Genomic DNA, 25,532 nt, shown 5'->3' with positions numbered 1-25,532 from the left:
CATTATTAATGTAGAAGAACGTAGAGTTTATATATATATATATATATATATATATATATATATATATATATATATATATATATATATATATATATATATATATATATATGGAGAAAAGCAGTACGACCGTTAATCCAATATAAATTAAGGATCACTTGAAGAGTGGGTTTTTCGGTCAAAAGGTGGAGAAAAAAGACAAAGAAGTTGGCTACTTCATCTATGTACATATATCTAGGTTTGAGCGATACTGTCAAGTGTACAGGTTACTGTCTGCGTTGAACATCGGCCACTCCTCTAGCAGACGCTGGAGTCGGCATGACAATGTTGAAGCTGCATAGTTGATGGAAGAGTACGTCAGTTGCTGAATGATATATCGAGGGATATATCTTTAAAAAATAAGGTTTCAGGATTGCTGGCAGGCATATCTTCTGGATCTGGCTTTTTCTTACAAAAACTTGATACACAGACAATGAAACATGAATCAACATTAGCTGCTGGTAATCTATCTATCAACGGATCTTTCCATAATTGCCAAGTTTATGTAAATTCCACTAAATAATGTTGTGTAGTTATAATAATTTAATTCCATATTTTGTATAATAATAAATGTTATTAAGAAGTTATTAATTTTTTTGTCTTTATGCCTGTGCGGGCCATAAATTGCACTTGATATCTGCACGGGAATAAAGTATACTACACTCATCGGCACGAAAAACTTAAAATTTAATTCTCTTTAAACTTTTATTATTATAATAACGTTAACACAAACGAAACAAACTGTTTTAAGTAATTTCTAATAAAAATTTAACTTTTGAACAAAGAACTGTTTCAATAGATAGACGTAAGTAAATTGTGTAACAAAATGTCGCTCAATTAGTGAAAACTTAATTCATGTGTCCGGACAAACTGATTTTAATATTGAATGTTTCCTCCACGTGCTCGAATTATTGTCTAAATTCACCTTGGCGTAACTAAAATTAAATGAGAAATGTACTGTTGAGAAATAAGTTCCCATTTCTCTAAAAGGGCTTCTTGTAACATATTTAAGGTTAAAGGGACAGGAACATGACTTCGTATATTTTGCGATTTAACATGTTCTAAACATGTTCGATTGGATTCGCGTCTGGACTCAATGCTGGCAAATCCTTTACAGAAATGTGTACTTCATTTAAAAACTGTTAAGGTGATTTTTGCACTATGAGGCTTGGCATTATCGTGCATCAGAACAAAGTCATTTCCAACGAAACCAGCATAAGGTACAACAAAATTTTGGAGAATTTCATCAATGTACCTAGCAGCTGTTATAATATACAATGATATACAATTCTGTACATACCTCTGGAGAAATTCCAGCCCACACCATAATTGAGCCCCCTTGATAGCCTACCCTAGGACTGAAGGTACATTCTGCAAAACGCTCATATGGTCTTCGCCATACTCTCTTAAGGCCATCTGGAGACCGCAAGTCTCGTTGGAGGAAGCCTTCGTCTAATTGTTTGTTCATTTACGTTAGTATTCCGGACGTACTGAAGTTGATTTAAGATTTGTACAGACGTGGCACGACGATCTCTTAGACTTTGTAAGAGGATGAAGCGATCATCACGGGCACTAGTTCTTCGTTGGGGACCGGTTCCACGTCGTCTAGTATAAGATTCGGTTGCCAAGAAACGTGTAAAAGTACGGTGCACAGTATTATTGGATATTTAATACTTTTGAGCAACATATCGTTCACTTCGTCCGTTTTGAAGCAAAGCAACAATAGTAACCATAGCAGCCGCTGTTTCGGGATTTACAACGATAATTCATGAGATTAAATCAACACAATTCAACTTTAAATTGTGTTTGACACTTGATTTGACTTGACAGTCTACTCACACCAACAAGAACAAAAGAATAACAATAGAATACCAACAGCTACCTAACACTTTTAAAAGTGATAAGAATAGTGTATTCTTTATTTCTGACTTTTTATGCATTTTTTTTGGATAAGCAATTAAGTTTGATTAGAAATTACTTCAAACAGTTTGTTTAGTTTGTGTTTACGTTATTATGATAATAAAAGTTTAAGGAGAATTAAAATTTTAAGTGCAAGTGCTCCATTTTTCGTGCCGGTGAGTGTATAATGTAGTTGGTAACTACGCAATAAGAAGACAATAATAACTAGTATGATATAAAAAAAGTTTATGCTTATTGTAAAAGATAAATAATAGCTCTTATATATATATATATATATATATATATATATATATATATATATATATATATATATATATATATATATATATATATATATATATATCTATATATTTTTAAACGAAACATTTAAAATGATTACATACAAAACCATAATAAATACATGTGTATTAAATAAAAAAGAAATAACTCTCTATTTGAAGCCTTGAAGCAAGTGAGAAGTATATAATACTATAAATAAATATCAAGAACTAAACAGTTAGTATTGACTTCCTAGTAAAATTCTTATTGAGCCTACGCCTATGATTGTACATACTCGATTTGTTGTCTGTTTGTCTATGAAACGTATAGGACTTCCGCTGATCTGGAAAAGCAAAACCGAATATCGGAAATTAGCAGAAGGCCGGAAAAAATTCGTTTTGCCAGTTGATGAAATTTTGCAATGAACTGGAAAGGAAATGAATACTGGTTGTTGGAAATTTGTCTCGAAAATTTCATTCCCAATGCTTTATTCGAAAAACATACTTTTTTGCAAATACATAGTTTTACAAAATATTAAAAAGTTGCAAGTTTCAATATGTATTTGATTTAAAATATGTTAAATATTTAAATAAACATTGTGCACCGAAATCTATAGATTCGAGAAATTATTTGTTATTTGTTTACTCAGATTTTTATTGTAATAGCTGTTAATATTATCTTGATATTTCCGTTAATATTCTTATATTTTCTTTTATAAGAAGAATTTTACTAGACCGATATAAAGATTCAAATTTAAAACAAGTCGTAAAATATTCTTTGCAGTGGTTTAACCAGCACTCACTAAAGTTAAAGTGCTCTTGGTTATTTGAAAAATTGCAGTTTGTCAACGTAAAGGCCCGTCCAGAGCAACTTTTATTAATGATATGAAAGAACAAGTGTTCGACCAACTCGGGCAATATATAAAAGGAAGTTTTAATGTTTAAATCTATTTTTTTCTGGCGGTACTTTCTTAATAAATATTAATTTATAATAATTAATTCACAAAAGAGAACTGATAAAAGAATCTCTAAAACTAGAAAGTAGAATCCGGACACAAAATGAATTAACGGAATCAGTAGACGTGAAAATTTGCATATGCGTATATTTATTGCAAATAAATGTTCCCATGGCTTAATTAGGCAACTAAGATCAGATAACGTCGCAAGAAAAACAAAATGCCAAATATATAAAACCCTAATAAGACCGGTATTCACATACGGCTCAGAAACCTGGACACTCACTAAAAGAGAGGAAACGTTGTTAGCCACCTTCGAAAGAAAAATCTTGCGACACATATATAAGGGCACAAAAGAAAAACGGAATATGGCGAAGAAGATACAACTCTGAACTATACAAAATACCAGGATCCGGATATTATAAAATTCATTAAAATAGGACTGCTGCGTTGGATAGGACATGTAGAAAGAATGGAAGAAGGCGAAATACCAAACAGAATATTCAAACAGATGCCAGTAGGAAAAAGAACAAGAGGAAGACCGAAGATGAGATACTTAGAACAAATAGAAAATGATATAACAACCTTAAAAATAAAAAACTGGAGAAAAAAAGCACGAAACACATCAGAATGGAGAAGAATCCTGGAACAGGCCAAGACCCAAAAAGGGTTGTCGAGTTAGTGATGATGATGATGAATTCACAAAAGACTATATAAAATACGAATAAGAACTTACACATACACAGTTTGGAATGCTGTAGGTTCAATGGAAGCTACGGCTAGAGTACGGTTCCAACTGTATTTTGTCTGCTATTAGAAATCATTTGAGATAATTAAACACAAACTAATATCTGTATTAATGAGCACTGGCATCAATGATAGAGATCGTAGAATAATCAGAAACCTGTGTTACGTCCAAACAGCGAAAACTAGAACAGACAACCAACTGGACCTACAGGAATGGACAACTCTAATTTTCTACACCTCTTAACAATATTAAAATACAATTAAAATAATTGTTTACTATTGTATAAGATGTTACCACCATACTTTATAAACTCGTTTGTCATTTGCTCTTTTCCTATTTTTTCTATTTTTTATTTGTTAGGCTTTATTTTTTATCGTTTCGTTAGTTTCCATTGTTTGGTTAACTTATTTCTTCTTCTTCTTCTTAAAGTGCCCTCTCCTCAATGGAGGTTGGCTACTACAATTTTAAACTCTTCTCTATCTTCAGTTGTTCTTATTAGCTGTTCAAAATTTAGCCCTGTCCATTGTCGGATGTTTCTGAGCCACGATAGTCTTTTCCTTCCTAGGCCTCTCTTTCCCTCGATTTTTCCTTTCACTATAAGTTGGGAATATTGGTACTTATTATTTCTCAGTATGTGGCCTAGATATGATGTTTTTCTAACTTTAACTGTGTTAAAAAGTTCTCTTTCCTTGCCTATTCTATGCAGCACTTCTTCGTTTGAGGTATGCGATGTCCATGAAATTTTGAGTATTCTCCGGTAGATCCACATTTCAAAGGCCTCCAATTTATTTACGGTTGATGTTTTAAGGGTCCACGTTTCAACTGCATATAGAAGAGTCGACGAGACGTAGCATTTTGATAAACGTAGTCGAATTTCGAGTTTTATTCGAGAATCACAAAGCAGTTTTTTTATTTTTTCGAAAGATTTTCTGGCCTGTTCTATTCTCGATCTTATTTCTAGATCAGGATTTAGGCTGCTATCGATCCAACATCCCAGGTACTTAAATCTATTGACCTGTTCTAAAATGTGCCCATTTATTGTGCAAGGTTGAGGTACGTTTTGGTTTTTTCGGATTGACATCACTTTGGTTTTTTTAATGTTTATTTTCATACCAAATTGCTTACAGGTCGAGTTGGTCTTGTCGATGAGTCGTTGTAGACCCAAGTCGGAATCCGCAATTAACACTGTATCATCGGATTATCTGATACTGTTGATATTTACGCCATTCACCTTGACTCCATCCTTGGAATCCTCCAATGCTTTTTTAAATAGAAACTTGGAGTAAAGATTAAACAGCAGAGGCGACAGAACACATCCTTGTCTAACTTCCCTCCTAATTTCTTTTTCTGCGGATGTGGAACCTTCGATCCTAACTCTGGCGTTTTGGTTCCAGTACAAGTTTTTTAAGAATTTGATGTCTTTTCCATCTAAACCGACTGGTTGCAAACGTTCTAATAGTAGGTCGTGTCTTACTCTATCAAATGCTTTTTCGAAGTCTATAAAGCATATAAATATATCTTTCTGTTGGTCGTAGTATTTTTGGGCAAGAACTAGTAAACTGAACAGGGCTTCTCTCGTTCCCATGCCGGCTCTGAATCCAAACTGATCGTCTCCGATGATTGTTTCGCACTTTCTATAGATACGATTATGTACGATTTTTAGTAGGACTTTTACTGCATGGCTCATAAGGCTTATTAGACGGAACTCATTGCAGTGTTGTGGGTTTGGCTTTTTTGGTAGTGGGATGAATATTGACTCCAGCCAATCTTGGGGTATTTTACCTGTATCATAAATGCGATTGAATAAAAGGACAAATATTTCGATATTTTCTTCGCTAATTAATTTTAACGTTTCTGGGTATATTCCGTCTGGACCTGGGCTTTTATTTGTTTTAAAATGATTAATTTCATTTATGATTTCAGATTTCAGAATTGTTGGCCCTTCGTTGTTATTTTCCAATCTTGGTTCTTCTCGTATGTCGTGAAAAAGAATTTTAATATAGGTTTCCCATTCTTTCAGTTTATCTTCCGTTGATTCTAACAGTTTGCCATCTGTGTTCAGCATGGTGTGAAAAGTCGTTCTCTTGGTAGTCGATGTAAACTCTTTTAACTTATTTAACCCAACGTTAAGCGCGTGTCTAAGTATGACATCATTGAGAGCGTAGGGAACAGGTGTCACTCATTTTTAAATTATCGTATTTTTGCAAAAAAAAATGTTTTTAAATAAAATAGGATGAAAAATAAGTACATACTGGTTACATTAACCAATTTTTATTCATATAGTTAAACATAATAGACTATTTCTATTAAAATCTGCGAAAAACAAAAACAAGAAATACAGTATAGCACAAAATAAACAGTACCGAACTTGTAATTATTTTATTGTTTTAAAAAATACATATTATTGACACTTTATAAATTTATAATTATATGTTTTAAATAAGCTCCTCCTCTCTCAAGACAAACCTTATATCGATATTTCAGATTTATCGTAATGTTGTGGAATAAAAGTTGTCTCAAGTCCGCAAAGAAGGCTCTAACGGCATCCTTTAACTCATTGATGGTTTGTGGTGCCCGTTTAAAAACGGCAGTTTTAGCTATGACCCAAATAAATGCGTCTGGAGAATGTGTAAGATAGGGGAAGTTAGTAAATTGTGAAATGAATTTGTTTGGAAAATGCCCCTGAAGAAAATAATGAACTGCGACAGCAGTATAGCAAGTTGCCCCATCCTGCTGGAAAAAATGGTCTCGAAATGCCAAATTACGTACACGACGAAATTGACGTGGATCAGCGATAAAGCGTTTTAAAATTTTTATGTACCTCTGTTGATAAAGTTTGACTTGCCTACCATTTTCTTCGATAAAGTATGGACCAATGATTCCGTGTCCCGAAACTGCACACCAGACACTCACGTTTGCGCTATGTAAAGGAACTTTTTGAACTTCATCTGGTCTGGCAAAGTCCAGAAATCGATTTGTGCGACGATTTACATTGTCTGACAAATAAAAATCTTTTCGTCTGAAAACCATATATTTTTCAAAAATTCAGGATTTTCATACTGTAATGCAAGAATTTTGACACAATATTCCACTCTACTGTGATAATCCCTGGAATCTAATTGTTGATGTACCTAAATCACATACGAAAATGCCCCCAGCTCCTTTAAGATTCTTTACAAGGAAGTTCGTTTTAAGCCAAGATGCAACGCTGTTCTTCATCTGGATGGCTTTCCGATTTTCCAAGATTCGCTCAAAACCACGTTCATGGTTATCGTTGTTGTTATCTGACCTGGGACGCTCTTAGTTTCCTTTTAGTTGGCACAATACATTACCCGTATTTCTAAACTTTTCAACAACCTTTAAAATTACAGCACTACTCGGAGAATGTTTACTAAACCGTTGTATGAAGTGATCACACACGTATTGCAGACTTGCACTATTACGTCGGCCGATTGCGTATGAACGAAAATAATGCTCCACAAGAAACACTTTTTACTTTGTATTTAACACCATCTTTAACAATTAAGCCTTAATAATTAATTGTTTAAGGATTACTTGACAGGTCTAACCCAGTTAATTTGAATATAACAGCGCGCAAAGAGACATCTATGTTTTAATTTCAGTACTGTTTATTTTGGGCAATACTGTATTATCAGTCATCTAGGCCTTGATTATAAATGTCTTTTAAATGATCAACGCATGCCCATTTGCGGCACTTTATACACCATCTCCGGGTTGTTCAGTCACGTCCCTGTCCATTTATTACATCTCCTACGTGACGATGCCATAGGTGAGTCTTGGAACTCAGGGTCTGGAGCATTTATTAATAATTTTGCATGTCTACGAATTTCTCTTGGAAGAGCCTTAATTTGTAGAATGGTTTAAAATTTAGGGTTTTATTAGCTGTCAACTTAACTCTTTAAGAAAACCAACTCTCCTCCCCTTTTTATTTAACACTGCAGCATGGTATGTATTAATGTATAAAGAATTAATGGCGGCTATATTCAAAATATCGTAAAAGAGTACCGTAGTAGGCCACATTCTTTGCGAGTGACGGTCTGTCAAGCTGTGTTCCAACATATGGATCCAGATTGAATATATAGGTTGTATGTCTATTAACGAAGGCAAAAACTTTTAAACTATTTTTAGCAGGTTTGCTAGGAATGTACTGGCGAAATGAACACCTGCCTCTAATTACCAGTAATTGTTCGTCGACTGTTATATAGTCGCCACCAGTGTAATATTTTTAACAGTTGTTGTTAATTATAGCCGTAATTTCTCTGATGGGAGCTAATTTATTAATTTCTCTCCTCTGAGTTTTATCATGTATATTATCAAACCATATACATCGCAACAAAAATCTAAATCGCTTCTCGCTAATCGATAGATAACACGATTTCAGGCCATTCCCGGTTGAATTATCCCACAAGTCCCCGAAATTTTTTCTAGAACATCGCAACGAACATCCTAGAAGAAGAAATCCAATGAAAGCTTTTATTTCGACAGTGTCATTATATCTTGAATCTCTTTTACAGAAAAAAATTCTCTCACTTCATCTCTAAAGGTATTCGTACAAGTAGTTATAATATTATAACTCCAAAAATAGCATCGTAAAAAATAGCTCAAAAATATTTAGTTTATTACGTGTTCACGAGCCTTGCCTTTTGGACCAGGCAGACGCATAACGATATTGCATGCTGTGGATCTAATATTGAATGGTTTCAGCGGTTTTCTTCATCTTGTTATACCATCTTTAGCGATAAAACAAAGTTTATCTACATACTCATTCTCATCCTCAGACTGCGAATCGTTAACTTCGTGTCCAAAATTTGACTCATTTATATTTTCTTCTTCGATATGATCTTCTTGGTCGTGGTATTTATTGTCATCTGGTAAATCATTATTACTTTCATCGTTACTGAGAAGATTATACCATTTCATTCACTTATTTGGATCCAAAAATAAAAATATTGTCCTACAATATCTTAAATAAAAAATATGAATAATATATAAATATTTTAAAAACTAAAAATTATAAAATATGTACCTAACGTAGTTACGCGCACGAGTAACGAGCGTCAACCAATAACGTTTAACCAGTAACAACAACTAACTCAAGGCCGATCTCAAACAACTAAGGCGATGAGTTTACTTATTCAATCTTAATATGAATGTTCATGCTTGGTAAGAAGGCCCAACCGTGCCAATTGAGTACAATGAGCGTAACTATAGGCATGATTGACCGCTCTCATCCACGGGACTAACGAAGGGTTAAGGTATGATGTCCATGTAGATTTATGGTAGTTAAGCTAGCATTTGTAGTAGAGTCATTGGCAATGATTCAATGTACAAAATGGGCCAATTGAAGATTGATGTAAACCAGTTCACAAATAAGACTCAGTCTAGAGACTTAAGAAACTGGTGCAACATACCTAATATCAGCCCAATAGTAAGAAGAACTGAAGAATAATTTCTGCTTATTTTTCAACCGGCTTGAATACTGCATTCAAAAGGAAAAAAAAGAAGAAACTCTCATTAATAAATATACAGGAGTGAATGCCAATTAAAAAGGACAATCACATGTTTGCGTAGCTTGTTTTATGAAGAGTCCTATTGAACCATTGATTTTATGTCATTAAATAATCCATCTTTAAATAAAATCATCTGACTTCCTCGAAAATTCTGAAAGACTATTTTAACGTTTAAATTTACTATTAAAAATTTTAGTTCTTTGAGATACGAACATTCGTTGTTAAATATTACACTCTTTAAAATATATTTCGGTATTTTCGTATTTCTGCGTATTTATAAAATAGATTTTTACACCGTATATAATTTTTATTTTTTTTTCAGGTACTTATCAAGGACAATGGATGAGAGGTATGCGACATGGCTATGGTATAAGAAAGAGCGCCCCCTTCGGCAAGGCGTCGAAGTACAGGGCGAACAAAACACTAAGGGCGTCGTTAACATCTTTACGCAGTAACGAAGGTGCTCAAGGTGGTCCAAACCCCGAGTTAACAGACAAGAGAGATCGCAGGGTGGACGATTCACGGGGAGGTTTTGTATTGAAGATGAGTTCTGCTGAGCCAACAGCTCGACGAAGATCGTTAGGGTCGGGGAATGTGAAGAAGGGATTGTTTACTGTAAGTTAAACATTGTGAAATATTTTATTAAATTTTTGAGTACATTTATAAAACACATTCATTTACTAAGAATGTCAAGACATATTATAGCTATAATCTGATTTGTGTCCTCCAAACGTGTTCATTGATTTCGAAAAAGCATTTGATAGGCACAACACCGTAATAAATGCATAACAAAATATTCTGGATGACTTTAAATATGCAACTCAAATAAAGAACGTATACAGAAATAATAAAAGAATAAAAGTATACGAAATAAAGACGTAGAAGTAGATAGTTACGTTTGCTCAATACCCAAAAAGGCTAATGCAAAAGAATATTGCGAACTTCCCATATGTCCCATAATGAGCAATCTACTCAAATATGTTTAAAAATCATATTTTTACAATTTAACAGAAGTTAGGTTAGGTTAGGTTAATAATAATAACACGCAGATGGTATTTAGCAAAGGAGTGGTTGCGAGAGAGAAAAGGGCTTTTTACTTTTTAAATTAGGTAAAAAAATATGCTTGGGTATAAACTAGCAAATATATGTCTTTCATATATTACGAAAAACCCTTTTTTATATCACGCCCCCATAATTTTAGAGAAATTCTTGAGAGTCACAATATACATATTAAAGACCTATAAATAATTCTGTATTTATATTGGAATTAGAAAGGTTATAAAAGAAGATAAGATATCTCAAGAAATAGAAATAACATAAATACTAAAAAGTAGTGCGACAGGGATATATCTTGCCACCATTACTATTTATTGTTTATAGTGAAAGTATTTGACAGGAAGTTGCTCTTGCAAACAAGTGAAAGAGTAATAGTCAACAAGGAAATCACATATAATATTCGTTATACAGTTCATACAGTATTATTTGTAAAAACAATATAAAACTTTTTTCGTTTTTATAAAACGATTTTCAATTTAGAAAGAGGATACAAAAGGTGGATAATGAGATTAAAATGCTGTGTTACGCAGACAATGCAATATTGATACCTTAAAATGAAGATGCCCTTAAAAGACTAGTTCACAGATTTAATACAAGAGCAAAAGAATTTAACATGGCGATGTCAACTTAGAAAACTAAAACAATAATAATCACTGAATAAGCAATAAGATTTAAACTGGAAGTCGATGAAGTTAGCATTAAAGAAGAATTGAAAATAAAGTACCTGGAGATTACACTGGTGAGCTATAAAGACGTTGAAAAATAAGTAAGAGATCAAGTACAAAGAGCAAATATATTAGCGGGACGCCTTATAACAGTATACGGAATAACCGACAGATTAACTGTGAGATTAAATCAAGAATTTTTAAGGCTAGTGAAAGACCAATAAACACATACGCATTAAAAACAAAACCCGACAAACTAAAAATACAGGGAATGCTGGAAACAGCAAGAATCAAAATACTCAGAAGAACTACAGCAAGCATGCTGAGATATCGAATAATGAATGACTAGATCAGAACGAAATGTAATGAACAGACATTCCCCTACTACTAAAACTCTTGATATGCTTCCTATTTACCACCGTATTATATGAAGTAAATACCTGGATTTTAACACAGAATAATAATTATCTAGCCAGGTTCTGAAGCTATTTTTGTGACATGTTCAATTTATATATTATGTTTATATGGTATTAAACCACAATATTATTTGTTGTAATAAAAATCACATTGTTAACTACTCGTATTTGACGTTTAGACTTCCACTCTGGAAATCCTTCTCAAAAAAAGATTATTATAAAGAATCTGCGAAAATGTATAACTAGAGTTATTTCTTTTAGGTTATGTCATTTCAAAATTGACATGTTTGGACTCGATCTTGTAGGCAGCGGTATGTACATGGCTAAAAAAATCTGAGGGTGGTCAGATTTAAATATAAAAAATATAAAAACAATATAAAAAAATTTTTAAGAATATCAAATCCTGATTGTTTTGTGTATTTTTTGTGTTATATGTTTGTGTTACTGTATCGTAATACAGTTACATAATAAATAACATAAAATAAAAACCAAATATATCTTATCAGAAAAACTGAAGAGGATAGGAAGTAAGTACAACATCATAACAACATGCAAAACAACCAACACACTGAGATCTTTATTTACTTTTCAAAACCAAACCTAACAACACACAAGAAAAATCAAAAAACTATGTTTAAAAAATACCCTGTGAATGCAAATATTTTTACGTGGGAGAAACTGCAAGACCATTAAGTATCAGGACAAACGAGCATAAAACATCAAGAACAGAGTCTTCGAAAATCCCAGATATGCAAACATGCGAGGGATAACAAACAAAGACCACTCTTGAAAGACGCATTAATAATCATGAAAGATACAGCCATGAAAAAGAGAAAAGTCAAAGAAGCAGCTCTCATCCTACTTAACGAAGGAAAATGTGTAGCAAATCCATCAGCAGAATATGGCAGGCTTTGGTTCCCAATACTAAAAGAAAAAGTCAACAACACGAATATACCAATAATAGTGCAGTAACCGGAGGTCGAATAACATCACCTACAATATTATACACAATATATTTTACTATTATGCAACACAATACACAAAACACAAATCTACATTCTCACAATTTAAGGTTACATAATTATGATTATGATACAATATTCACTAACGTATAACACAAAAAACACACAAAACAATCTGAATTTTTTTTCTTAGGGTAAAAACACAACCTGCAGATTTTTTCAGCCATTTACATGCTGCTGTCTACAAGATCGAGTTCAAGCATGTCAATTTTGTAATGATATAACCTATAACAAATAACTTTGGGTATACATTTTCGCAGATTTTTTATAATAATCTTTTTTTTTTTGAAGGAGTTCATGTCTTCTTCTTAGGATTTTTCACTTGAAATTTATAAGTAGTTCTTGGTCCTTCTGCTTAAGTGACCACATTTCTGCTCCATATATAAGCGCTGGTCTTATTAGTGTTTTATAGACGGTTATTTTAATTTTTCTGAGTAGTTTTGGGCCCATTTGTGTTTTTAAGTCATATTAACACTTATTGCTAGGCACTATTCTTCTTTTAATTTCTTTACTGACGTTGTTATCTTTAGTCACCAGCAAGTCTAAGTATATGAAAGTGTCCATACTTTCCAGTAGTCCCATTCTCTGTGAAGATACTCTTAACGGCTGGATTGCATTGGTCAGAGACTCTGTGGACCTAGTTATGATGTCGATGTCATCTGCATATCCGATAACTTGTACAGATTTAATAGAGATAGTGCCAATTGTGTTAATCTGAGTCTCTCGAATAATATTTTCTAGAGCAAGGTTAAATAAATTCCATGATAGCCCATCTTGGCTTTGTTCATTTTTGCAATAGAGGGATCTAGAAAGATCGTTCTGAATTCTGACCATGCTTGCTGCGTCTGTGAACTACGTTCAGTTAATTGGATAAGATGAAGCGGTATTTGGAATTCCACCATATCCAGGATAAATTTATATCTATTAACTGTGTCGTATGCGATTTTGAAACCCAACTCCAAGGTTTTTTTTTAAATCTGCCTCAATGTAAAGATTTGTTCCGTTGTTGATTTATTGGATCGGTAGTCACAGTGATATCCTTCCTCTATTCGTTGAGCGTAGGGTGTATTATTTTGTACAATACTTTGCACAGTACTTTATATGCTATATTAAATAGAGTGATGCTTCAATAACCATGACACACCATCGTGTCTCCCTTTTTATGAAATAAAAATAGTAAGCCTAATTTACAGTTGGTGGGTGTTTCTCTCTGTTGCTAGATTTCAGTTATTAATTTATGCATGTTTCAAAAGAGTGCCGCCGCCGTTTTTAAAAAGTTGGCCGGTGGCTTTGTTATTTTTCAGTTTTCAAATAGCTTCTCTAATTTCTTCTTCGGTAGGGAGTGGCTGCCGATTATTTTTATTCATTTGAATCATGGAAGCCTCCCTCCTATTATTACTAAAGATGATGCAACCTTACATGTTGACTTCTGCTTAAATATCTGATCTGTGTTATTTTATCTGATGAGACTTGCTTTTTTTTGTCACTTTCTTTACAGATTTCGTTTTTTTTTTGTAAGTGGTGGCACGTATTGCATCAGCAGCAGTTTTTCTATCAGTTTAGTTGTCCCCTTGCCTTCTTCTCCTAAAATAAGTTTTGCAAAGTCAGTTTATTATAATGAGGTAGGAGCTAATTTGAAAGCATTATTTTTCGCATCTGCTGCTTGAGCGAAGAATCATATTTCTCTTTAAGACCTTTTATATCATTGTTAATCAGTTACTGTTAGTCAAATATGTTATAGAGAAGACAATATCATCATTATCATCACCCAACCTTTTGCGTCCACTGCTGGACATAGGTCTCCCTCATTTATATTCATTGTGCTCTATCTTGAGCACTTTTCATCCAATTTTTTGACATTTCCTTGAGATCGTCAGTCCAACGAGTAGCGGATCTTCCTCCACTTTTTTTTGTCTAACCTCGGCCTCTACTCAAGCAATCTCTTCGTCCACCTATTTATGGAAATTATATCATTAGCTCATGTTCTTCGTCTTAGGTCTTCATTTCTAACTAGGTCACGAAACGATATACTCAGCATGACATTTCCATCTTCCTCTGAGTTAGTTGCAGCGTTTTAGAAGTTGTAGCTGTCAATGTCAAAGTTTCGACACCATAGATCATCACAGGCAGCACACATTGGTCAAATATTTTACGTTTAAAAAAAATTGGTATATCGCTTTTTAAGATGTCTTTGAGTTTTCCATAGGCTGCCCATGCTAGGTTTATTCTTCTTCGTAGTTCGCATGTTTGGTTGTCTCTTTTGATCTTTATTTCGTGTCTAAGGTATATGTATTTTTCACCAGCTCTACTTCGTTGTCTCCAATATTAATATTACAGCTAGGTAATAGGTTTTTCATAAATTTTGTTTTGGAGATGCTTTTTTTAAGACTCACACTGGCATACACTAACTGAAGTTCATGTAGAATTGTACATATCTCTTTGAGGTTGTCCGAGAACAAAACTATGTCTTCTACGAATTTTAAATTTATTAATCTTCTACCGTCAATGTTCAGGCCTTTCTCTTCCCAGTTAAGTTTTTTACAAGCATATTCTAGTACTGCGGTAAACCGTTAAGGCGATAAGGTATCACCCTGTCGGACTCCTTTGCCGATTGGGATATGATCCGCGTTTTTATGTAGTTTCACCGACATAGTTACGTTTTTGTATATATTGTAAATTAACATTCTATATCTCAATGCGGCATGCCTGTAGTGCTTCCAGGTTTTTGTCAAATTCTACCGTGTCAGAGGCTTTATGGAAATCTCCAAAAGCCATAACTAGTGGTCCACTGTATTCGATAGTCTTTTCTACCGTTACCGTTTACCGTTTTAATATTCTGTAGGTGATCATTCGTTTCTAATCCGGTACGAAATCCCGCTTGCTCTATTGGCTGGTAGAAATCAAGTTTTTTCTCAATTCGATTCGTTACTATTCTTTGTAAGGAGTTTGTATAGGTGACCAAGAAGACATATAGGTCTGTAGTTTTCTAATTCATTGGAATCTCCTTTTTTGTACAATAGAATTACCTCAGCATTCTGCCATTTGTCGTGTATATTACTGTCCAAAAGGCACATGTTAAAAAGGTTTTTTATTTTCTTAAGTAGGCAAGCGCCTCCGATTTTGATTGCACCGGTAACTACACAATCTTCGCCTGGAAATTTGTTATTCTTAGCTTTTCTTAGGGCTAGTTTTATTTCGTCTATTGTGATTTCCGGTAGTAGTTCTAATCCTTGGATGACAATGATCTTTTTCCTTGTTAATATTTCTGGTACTTGATCTTCTCTGCTATTTGCTTTGTGTTGGCTTGTGCACAGCAATTTGTAGAAGTCTTCAACTATTTTAATGGTTTCCCCTCTGTTAGTTGTAAGATGACACCATTTCTATCTTTAATCTTTATTATTTGCCTTGTCTCCGTTCTTAGTCTTTTGTTCTCAATGGTATGTTCGATTTGTTCTTGGTTGTATTTTCAAGTGCCTTGTGTAACAGCTTTGAATATTTTTGTTCGTCGGCTTTAGTTTCCGTCTGGCTTCCCATTTCTCTTCTTTTCTGCATTAGTTGCCTGGTATTTTGGCTAATCTTGTCTCCTTTTTGAGTTCTAGGACAGAATTTGTGTTGTCTTTCCAGTAAGGCATTTGTTAATTTATTATTTAAGTCGTTTATATTATTTTCTGTTTAAATACAACTGTTCTACTAAAATACATTGCTGAAAACTATCTACATATGATGGTTTTATCCATGGTTTTGATTTGTTCTTCTTTTATTTTAATCATCGTATACATTTCCTTCTTTAAGCTTATTTCTATTTTACCTCGTACCTATGATCGCTGCTGGTAACAAATCTGTTTAGAACCGTGACATCTTTAACGGCGTGTTTTTTGTCCGTGATAATAAAATCTATTTCGTTTTGAGTTTTTCAATTAAGACTTTGCCATGTACATCTTTTCTGTGATTTTTCTTTTGATAAAATTGTTCATTTGGAATAGTTCATGTTCCAGCATGAATCTTAACAGTATGTCGCCACGTTCATTTCTACCATTCAAGCCAAAGTTTCCCAGTGGGGTTTCTGTAGGGTTGAATTTCATTCCTGTTTTGGCATTAAAATGACCACATAAAATATAAAAGTAAAATGTCCTTGATGGTCTTTAAGAGCAGCTTTGATATTATATTAGAACAGATCCACTTCTTTTTCATCATGGTTTGTTGTTGGTGCATAAACCTGTATTATTTTCATTTTATACCTTGTATTCAATTTTAGAGTAAGACAAATCACTCTTGTGGAAATTTTTTTAGTGATACCATACTTGTTTAGAGACGCTTTTGTTTAATTAAGCCGGTTTCTCCCAAGGAATTATTGTCGTCACCTACGTGGTAAAAAGTATGTCCTGATTTTAGTTTAATTAAGTGTTCTCCGCGTCTTCTGACTTCGCTGAGGCCGACTATGTACCACTTTATGTTTTCTAGTTCGCACGCAATAATATTTTCGGTAAAATATTTAAAACACTATTATAACGAACGAAATTAACAGATGCCCAACCAACTGTTTTAACAGGATTGTGCAGTGAGCATTACTTCTCGAATATTTTAAAAGCAGAATCAGTTTACGTGGCGCAGACTTCCAATGCTTTACTCCATAACCAGATTTGATATTACGATATTACGTGACACGTGTATTTGAACCATATTGAATGATTCCGAATAAGTCAGCATATTCCGCCACCAAATATTGGAGAATTAGGACAAAGGATAATAACCTATTGCCATCATCTGAAGTAACCACTGTTTGTAAATGTATTTAATAATTGCAAAATCGTACTATTGTATTTTACAGTAACAATCGTGTACAATATTTCTTCATCACAAATGTTTAACTAACTGTTTGCTATTATCTTTATGTTAAATGGTTGATGTTGATTACGTTACACTATATGTTTTATATATTACTTTTACTAATAGTATTCTTTTGTAATAACGTTATGATTTTAGGGACTGAAACTTAAGAAACAACGAAGTACGGGAGATCTGGAGAAGCGGGGAGGATCCGGAAGTATACGATCTACGGGATCCTCGGCCTCATGGGTTAGTACGGATTCTGCGCAGTCGGCTATGACCAACGCTTCCATACCGTCCGATTCCAACGCCAGTTTCGTTATTGAGGTAAATGCATATCGATAGTTATTTGTTGCTTGTTTCGCTATTTATGTAACATATTTTTAATCTTTACCTATATCAAGTTGTTAAAGCTTTATTCCATTAGTTTGGACGTGGGTGGGTTTAGAAATAAAATTGTGTTCCCGTTGGTCCAAATATTTTTATAGCTGCTTTGAATGCATTGGCGAGTAGTTCCATGAAATATTTTTCCATATAGACAATACAAGCATATATGCAGTGATGTTGCATTACTAAACAATTTAAGAAGAATATTTTATATTGACAATCGCAATATTACAATGTTTTACAGTTAAACATTGAATGAAATTTGTTTTTACAGAAATTGTTTTATTTTTAAAATTGTAATTACGTAGTTCTTAGGGAAATAAAAAGAACCGATAAGAATTACTATTATTTTCAAGAATTTGTAACCACTGCATTTAAAACGAGTTTGTCATTCAGTATCATTATGTTTTCCAGTCTTATATTAAATTCTATATTATATATAGAATAGAGACGATTAAGTGTAGTACTACTAAACAGTTCCTGGCTAATTGGCTAAGATAAAGCCATTATAATATATAATTTAAAAAAAGATCAAACAGATAAGATTGACATCAGTATCTAAAGGAATAGTTTAAATATATACAAACACTGTATCCTGAAAATAATTATACCAATTTTAAACAATGTATATTAGGGGCATTAGTGCCCCTAAGTCATATTAGGGGCACTTTCGAGACCTTAAAACCTAACACTAGACCTAATCCAAAAGGTTACAAAAACTTTACATTTTTTACCATTTGCATGCGACTGGTTGTTGTCGTGCACCATTAAAGCTTTTGCAGAAAAGGCTTACGCATGGAGTGCAAGTTTAAGTTCTCTCTACAGAATTGTAAAAGATTTGGGATTTAAATGAAAGAAAACGAAAGATAATCACGTTTAATAATTGAACATCATGACATTCTTGGTTTACCTCTTAAGTATTTAAACAATATTAAATACTACAGAAGTGAAGGTAAGCTAATTATATAAGTTGATGAAACGTGTGTACACGCTGAACACACTACGCCGAACAGCTGGTCAGACGATAGTGGTAAAGGATTGTTAAAAACATTTGAAACAGAAGTAGGTTGTTTAACATACACGATAGTTAACAAATTAGTCTCATATCGAATACTTTTTTGATTTTTACATCAGGTGCCATGTCAGGAGATAATAATGATGATATTAGTATAGAAAAATAACAAAAATGGTTGAAAGAATAGTTAATCTCCAATTTGCCTATAGTATCTGTTGTTGTCATTGACAATACTCCATACCATAATATACAAATTAATAGACCACCTATCAGTAATTCTAAAAAAGCAAAAAAGGTATTTACCTCCGGAGAATAACGCTCCTAAATACCAATTACAAAGTCCTTGCAAACATCCTGCTGGAAAAAACCAAAACATACACAGAAGAAATCTTTGGGGATTGACCAGGTATTCACAATAAAACAAATAATGTAAAAATGCTAAAAGTTTTATACTGAAAGCTTCATCAGATGTTCAGAGATTTCAAACTGGCATTTGATAGAGTATAAAGGGTTAAACTGTGGAAAGCGATGTAAGAACTTGGCTCTGTTCTTACACCATGTATATAAAAGGGTTACGATGCAAGGTTAGAATTGGGTAACAATATTCGGAGATATTTGTAGTAAACAATAGACTAAAACAGGAAGATGTGCTCTCGCCACAAACCTTCAACTTAGCTCTGGAGCACATAATCACAAGTGCAAAAAACCGACTACAGCATTCCATCGAGAAGGACCAAACTTACTGTTGGCATTTGCAGACAATAAAAATCTCATAGAAAACACTAGATGTTTCTCTAAAATTAAAGAAGACTTTTGTCAGGTTGGAGAAGACAGCAAATAAGGTGGGACTCCTAATACCATGCATATGAGCCGCAATAACCGAAACACAGATAAAATCGGACAGAACAGTACTATCGATGAGTTAAACTTTGAGCGCGTCAGAGAATTTAAGTATCTTGTAATAAAAATAACTGGAGAAAATAACAGAGCACAAGAAATAAACAATAGGATACAAGCCGGCAATAGATGTCTACATGCTCTTTAAAACCTTAGAAAATCGAAACAAATAACAAGACATACAACTATATAAAACAGTTGTACTGCCCGTAGTAATGTGTGGTAGCGAAACGTGGACGATAACAAAGCCAAACGAAGAACAATTACGTATTTGGGAAAGAAAAATCCTACGGAAGATCTTTGGGCCTGTGCTTGATGGAGCAGCAGGACAATATAAGATAAGAAATAAAATAATAAAAGAAGAAAAGTCCAGAAGACTTCAGTGGACAGAGCACCTCAGAAAACATTCTGGTAATAGTAAGGCTGGTATGGAAAGAAGCCCAACTTGAAAAAGATCACGTGGATGGTGTGGTTTGGGAGCAGAAACTAACAAAATCAGTGTTTAGACGTTTTGTTTGTGAGCTCGTCGCAGTCTGGCAATATAACCAATGTCAGAACGTATTTTGGTCGTGATAATATGTCAGACATTGGCAATATGCTGGTAACCAGAATGCATTTTGACCGTATTTTTCGACCATTATTGGCCGAAATCGGTGTTTTATTCTAACATATGATACATACGCATTTCTCACCAAGTAAGTTACCATTTGCCCAGAAAGTAATAAGCCCTTTGCGCCAGTGGCGGCTGGTGTGTTAAAATTTTGGGTAGGTCAAGCTTGTTGGTATGTATATTCCAGACAATTTTCAGCATACTTCGGTAGCACCACATCTCTATAAGACGCCTCTATTTTATTCATTGTGTCGAATGTTAGCGATCATGTTTCACAAAGGAATATTAACCGCACATAACATTTGACTGATCCTTATATCGTTTGTAGAGCTAGATTTCTATTGGTAAGTGTTTCATTTACTGAATGCTCCGCGTTCCATTAGGATTCTAGCCTTTACTTCTTCATCTCATATGATTACATTGTGCAGTTAACTTCCCAAATATCCCCTTCCTCCAATCATTATCGGTGTTGGTGCATCATGAATTTTACCTACCATTTTGTCGTTTTAATGTTTATATCTGTGCCACATCTTCGACTGACAGCGTTTAATCTTTCCAGTAGCAACTGTGTATTCTAGTCCGTCATAATTAATTAGCGTCTATTATATTGTTTATGACCTTTCCGTTTAGTTTTACACCTTCGGACTATCATACAGCACCTCTTGAAAACCATTTTTATTAAATAGAAGCGGCGATAGAACATATTCCTGCCTCATCCTTCGCCCTATCGGTATTTTCCTAGTGAAAATATTATCTACTTCAGCTGTTTCTTTGGTATATAAAATTATTAAAAACGCAGGTCATAATTATTTATGTTATTCAATTTTAAGCATTGATGTAATTCTATAGGTTTTTTATCAATCGAATGCTTTTCCAAAGTCTATAAAACATATTCACAACCCTTTTGTTAAAATACTCTTAAGCAAAATAGTGCCTCCCATTCCTAGATCATTACGCAAATCAAACTGATCTTTGTCAATATTTTATTCACACAAAGGCACATGAAGAAACATGAAGGCACTTATTTGTACTAGCTATTTTAGGTAGTGTGATAGGACAAAGAAAAGAGATAAACGAACTAATAAAAATAAAACGCGTTCAGAAGGAAACATGGGTAGACTACTGTCGATTCCTATTTGCTAAAAGTGACGATAATGAACCACTAACACCAGAGGTGACGACAAACGAAGAAATAAATATTGAGAACGAAGAGGTAAAGGAAGCATTAAGGAAATTAAAAAATGGAAAATCACCAGGAGAGGACAGAATACCGAACGAACTTCTAAAGGACGAAGGACCAGATCTGATCAAACAACTATTAAAACTAATACAAAAAATAATAGAACAAAAGAGAATTCCTCAAGAATGGATATTAAGCATCCTAATACCTGTTTGGAAAGAAATCGGACCCGGAAAATTACAAAGAAATTAATTTATTAACCCATTTGATCTCACGACATTTTTTTTTTTTCGATAATACAAGATTTTTCTGAATGTCCTTGTTGGGCCTGGGTTAAATAGTAACAATTCATTGTTATTTGACATTAAAAAATTAAATTTTTAGCAAAAAGTAGGTTTGCTTATACGAGTACAATGGGCTGGTCGGGAGTCAAAAATATAAAACATTGTGTAAATATGAAAATATTTTTGGAAAATGACCGCTTCCATCCATTTTTAGACTAATTGGTACATATCCTGCTAGTCGTTTTCTAGAATAAGTAGGTTTCCAAAAGCTTCTTAAATAATGATGTACTACATCTCGTTGAAAAGCCAAAAGATCCATTTCTTTATTTTCAGCAAATACTTGTAACCTCCACGAGTTAACAAGAGCTGAGTTGAGCATGTGGGTAAAAATGGGCCACCACCAATTTTTACCTTGTATACTAACTCGGTAGTTATTAACCGATTGGTCAAAGAGATCAGCACCGCCAGTGAAAGCATTGTATGATGAGAAAAGTTTTGGTTAGGGTACATCAATTTTTCGTTTGGTAGCAGCACACCAACGATTCACTTTTGAAAGTGGTTCAATACTATCGTAATTTGATGCCATTGTGACCACATTGTTGTCCTTCCATTTTACAAATAGTAGTAGACTTGTTTTGTCAAAGCGATTTTCGAAGTATCCACGATTCTTCTTTTTCATTACAGCGGAAGATACAAAGGATATTTTTTTATACGATTTTCTCTTGCTGTGCCTATTGCCCGAAAGCCCTTCTCTTTTAAAGTTTCCATCAAATTAAAACTAGTAAAATAATTGTCAAACAATACTTCGTGGTCAGCAGGCACATCAACGACATCAAGCATTTTTAGACCAACTTGTGATCCTAAAGACAACGCCGCGACTTTTGATTTATCTACTGATGCTCCACAATATGTGTCAAAATTGTAGCAATAATCAGTTGAACTACAAAGCATCCAGTCCTTGTACTCAATTCTTATTGGCTTTCCCCTTATAACCTGAAGATCCTCATCTAAATACCAATAGTTGCGGTCTCGTGGCAATCTATGGTATCCAGTAAAAAGTAAAATATTCAGAAATATCTTTATCTCTTCCTGCGTTACATGAAATTGATGATTATTATTTTAAGCGGCATATAAATTTGTCTGCTGTGTAATATATTATTCAATAATTTCGGTGTTGTTGTAGATGTCGTACTAATATCAGTAATTTCTTCCGAAAGTCAGATTTCTTGGTTTTATTTTGCCCCTTTAGTAAATTTTCTCTTCTAATAACAAGAGAAAGATTGTCTTCTTCGTCGTTATCAGAGTCACCACTCATGTAATGAACTTCTGTTTTTTCGGGAACGTCATTCGGAAAGCTTTGAGTCTGAAGTTTGAGTTTGATAGTTAGTCTCAGGAGGAATAACTACCACCGATACATCTTTATGAGTGGAACTCGCTAGGTCAAGAACAACAAGAACAACGTTGTAGGTCGGGAAGATCATGCTCCGACGCTATATTTAAAATAAGGCAAGCGTAAGCGAAATCATTAGAATACAACAAATCGGTACATATATGTTTCGGAAACTTTAAGAAGGCATTTGACTGGGTTAAATTAAAGAACGTTATCCACTTATTGTACGCAAGAGAGATACCTCTAGGAATAATCAAAACGATCAGAAAATCTACCAAAACAACACAATAAAAAAATTTGTGATATTGCCCGATGGGTAAAAAAATTTTGTGATACATGGTATACAATCAGCTACAGGAACTTAGATTCCTTGTGGATATGCAAACAATAAAAGTAAAAGTAAAAAAAGAACTAACCGACCCTATTGTAGCTGGCAATGGGATAAGAAATGGAGATTCCCTGAGTCCTCTATTGTTCAACCTGATTATGGATGAAATAATAAAAACAATAAAAACTAAAAAAGGATACCAAATGGAAGAAAAACAACTTAAAATAATCTGCTATGCAGACGACGCAATACTACTCTCTTAAAGTAAAAATGATTTACAACGTATACTGCATCAATTTAATATGACCGCCTGAAAATTTAACATGTTAATTTCCCCAAAAAAGGTAAAATGCATGCTTATAACAGCAAATTTACTACGATGTAAATTGGAGCTGAAAGGTCAGATACTAGAGCAAGTGATGGAGTTCAAATATCTAGGCATCACATTATCTAGCTACGGAAAGGTCGAATCATCAAGTGAATACAGCAAACAGAGCCGCAAATTGCCTGAATGAAACAATATGGAAAAATAAAAATATCGGGAAAGAAATGAAAGGCAGAATTTACAAAACAGTCATCAGACCAATAATGACATACGCGGGAGAAACACGACCTGACACAGAGAGGGCAAAAAGTATCAGAAACAGCAGAGATAAAAACACTTGGAAAAATTGATAGTAAGACACTATGTTACAGAGCTAAAAGTACAGATATACGACGTAGATGCAAGGTGGAGAACATCAAGGACTGGGTAAGAAATAACAGAGTAGAATGTAACGATCATATAGGCCGAATGATAACAAATATAGTAGTAAAGACGGCAAGAGACGGTTCCCCAATAGGAAGACCATTAATAATCAATAGGAAGACCACGAAAAGGATGAAACGACAACTTACTGGAGACACATTAAAAAACAGTCAGAGTTATGTAGACATAAAAAGAAGAAGAATAAGAAGGTAGTGTGATAAAGATCGAATTTTTCCGATTACCGAGCCAATATGCCACTTTGATAAATTTGATTGAAGAACGTTGTTTAGAACAAATATGCTTTTTTTATCGATAATCCTTACCAATTTAACAGAAATTTCGTCTGGTACTGGCAATTTGCTTACTTTTCATGTTTGAATGGCATTTTCAACTTCAGATTTGGGAATTCTTAGACCATTTTCTGCATTATTGGTTATACGTCTATTTGCTATAACGGTCTTCATTTAATTCTCCATTATTATTGTAGAAAGTGGAAGCTGATTTGTTCCTATATACACCTAAAGGTTCTTAAAGCTTTGGTATAAATTAAAATTAAAATAAAAAATTAAAGTTCAATTTCCTAATGGTTTTCTTCAGTTATGTGCGTATAAAAAGGACTAAAAAGTTTGTCTCTGTTGCGAATTTTCCATTGACTTACCTATTTTAACCGTAAATCTAAACATAAGTTGCATAAAAAAACACAGGTATTAGTGTAAATAATTTTAAATATAATGTTCAAAAGTAATTAAAAAGTCGTGAAGTTATCGTTTAATTCATCATTAAATATAATCTCTAATAAAATTTCTTTCTAAACTTGGGCGAAAAGGAAAATAAAACAAAACCTACCAAAGAGCATAGTCATAACGTAAACATAGAAAAGCTAACTCGCCAAATTCTGTAAACTTGCAAATGCAACTCAAAAGATTTGATCAGAAAATCGCTCGAAAATAATTTTCCATGTACTCCAAGACAATCTGCCTTTAACGATTACCACTTGTGACGTGGCCTGACGTTGGGTGGTAGCCAAAAACATTGAAGAAACTTTCGACATTGTAGAGACAGAAACATTGAAACAAGCACACATGAATCATTTTTATTGAATATTGACAGTTGACAAGTGACAAGATTTAAAATAAAATTACCCGAATAACGTGCACAAGTTTTCTTTAAATTAATAAACCTGACATTTGATATATTAATAGATAACTGTAACAAAAAATTTAATCAAATTAGATATTTCTAAAATAATTATGTAAGAA

General features: G+C 33.6%; 1 protein-coding gene across 2 annotated transcripts in view; it reads left to right on the top strand.

The window, feature by feature from the left end:
- Window positions 1-25,532, top strand: part of jp (junctophilin) — a 453,334-nt gene that overhangs the window by 271,747 nt on the left and 156,055 nt on the right. For both annotated transcript variants that reach the window (XM_072540729.1, XM_072540728.1), the window contains exons 3-4: window positions 9,771-10,063; window positions 17,591-17,761. In XM_072540729.1, coding sequence (XP_072396830.1) covers window positions 9,771-10,063; window positions 17,591-17,761 — 464 coding nt within the window. The remainder of the gene's footprint in view (window positions 1-9,770; window positions 10,064-17,590; window positions 17,762-25,532) is intronic.

This window comes from Diabrotica undecimpunctata, chromosome 8 (genome assembly GCF_040954645.1).
Source record: "Diabrotica undecimpunctata isolate CICGRU chromosome 8, icDiaUnde3, whole genome shotgun sequence".
Classification (NCBI taxonomy): Eukaryota; Metazoa; Arthropoda; class Insecta; order Coleoptera; family Chrysomelidae; genus Diabrotica; species Diabrotica undecimpunctata.
The sequence above is the reverse complement of the archived record's forward strand: the minus strand, read 5'-3'. Positions and strand labels throughout refer to the sequence as shown.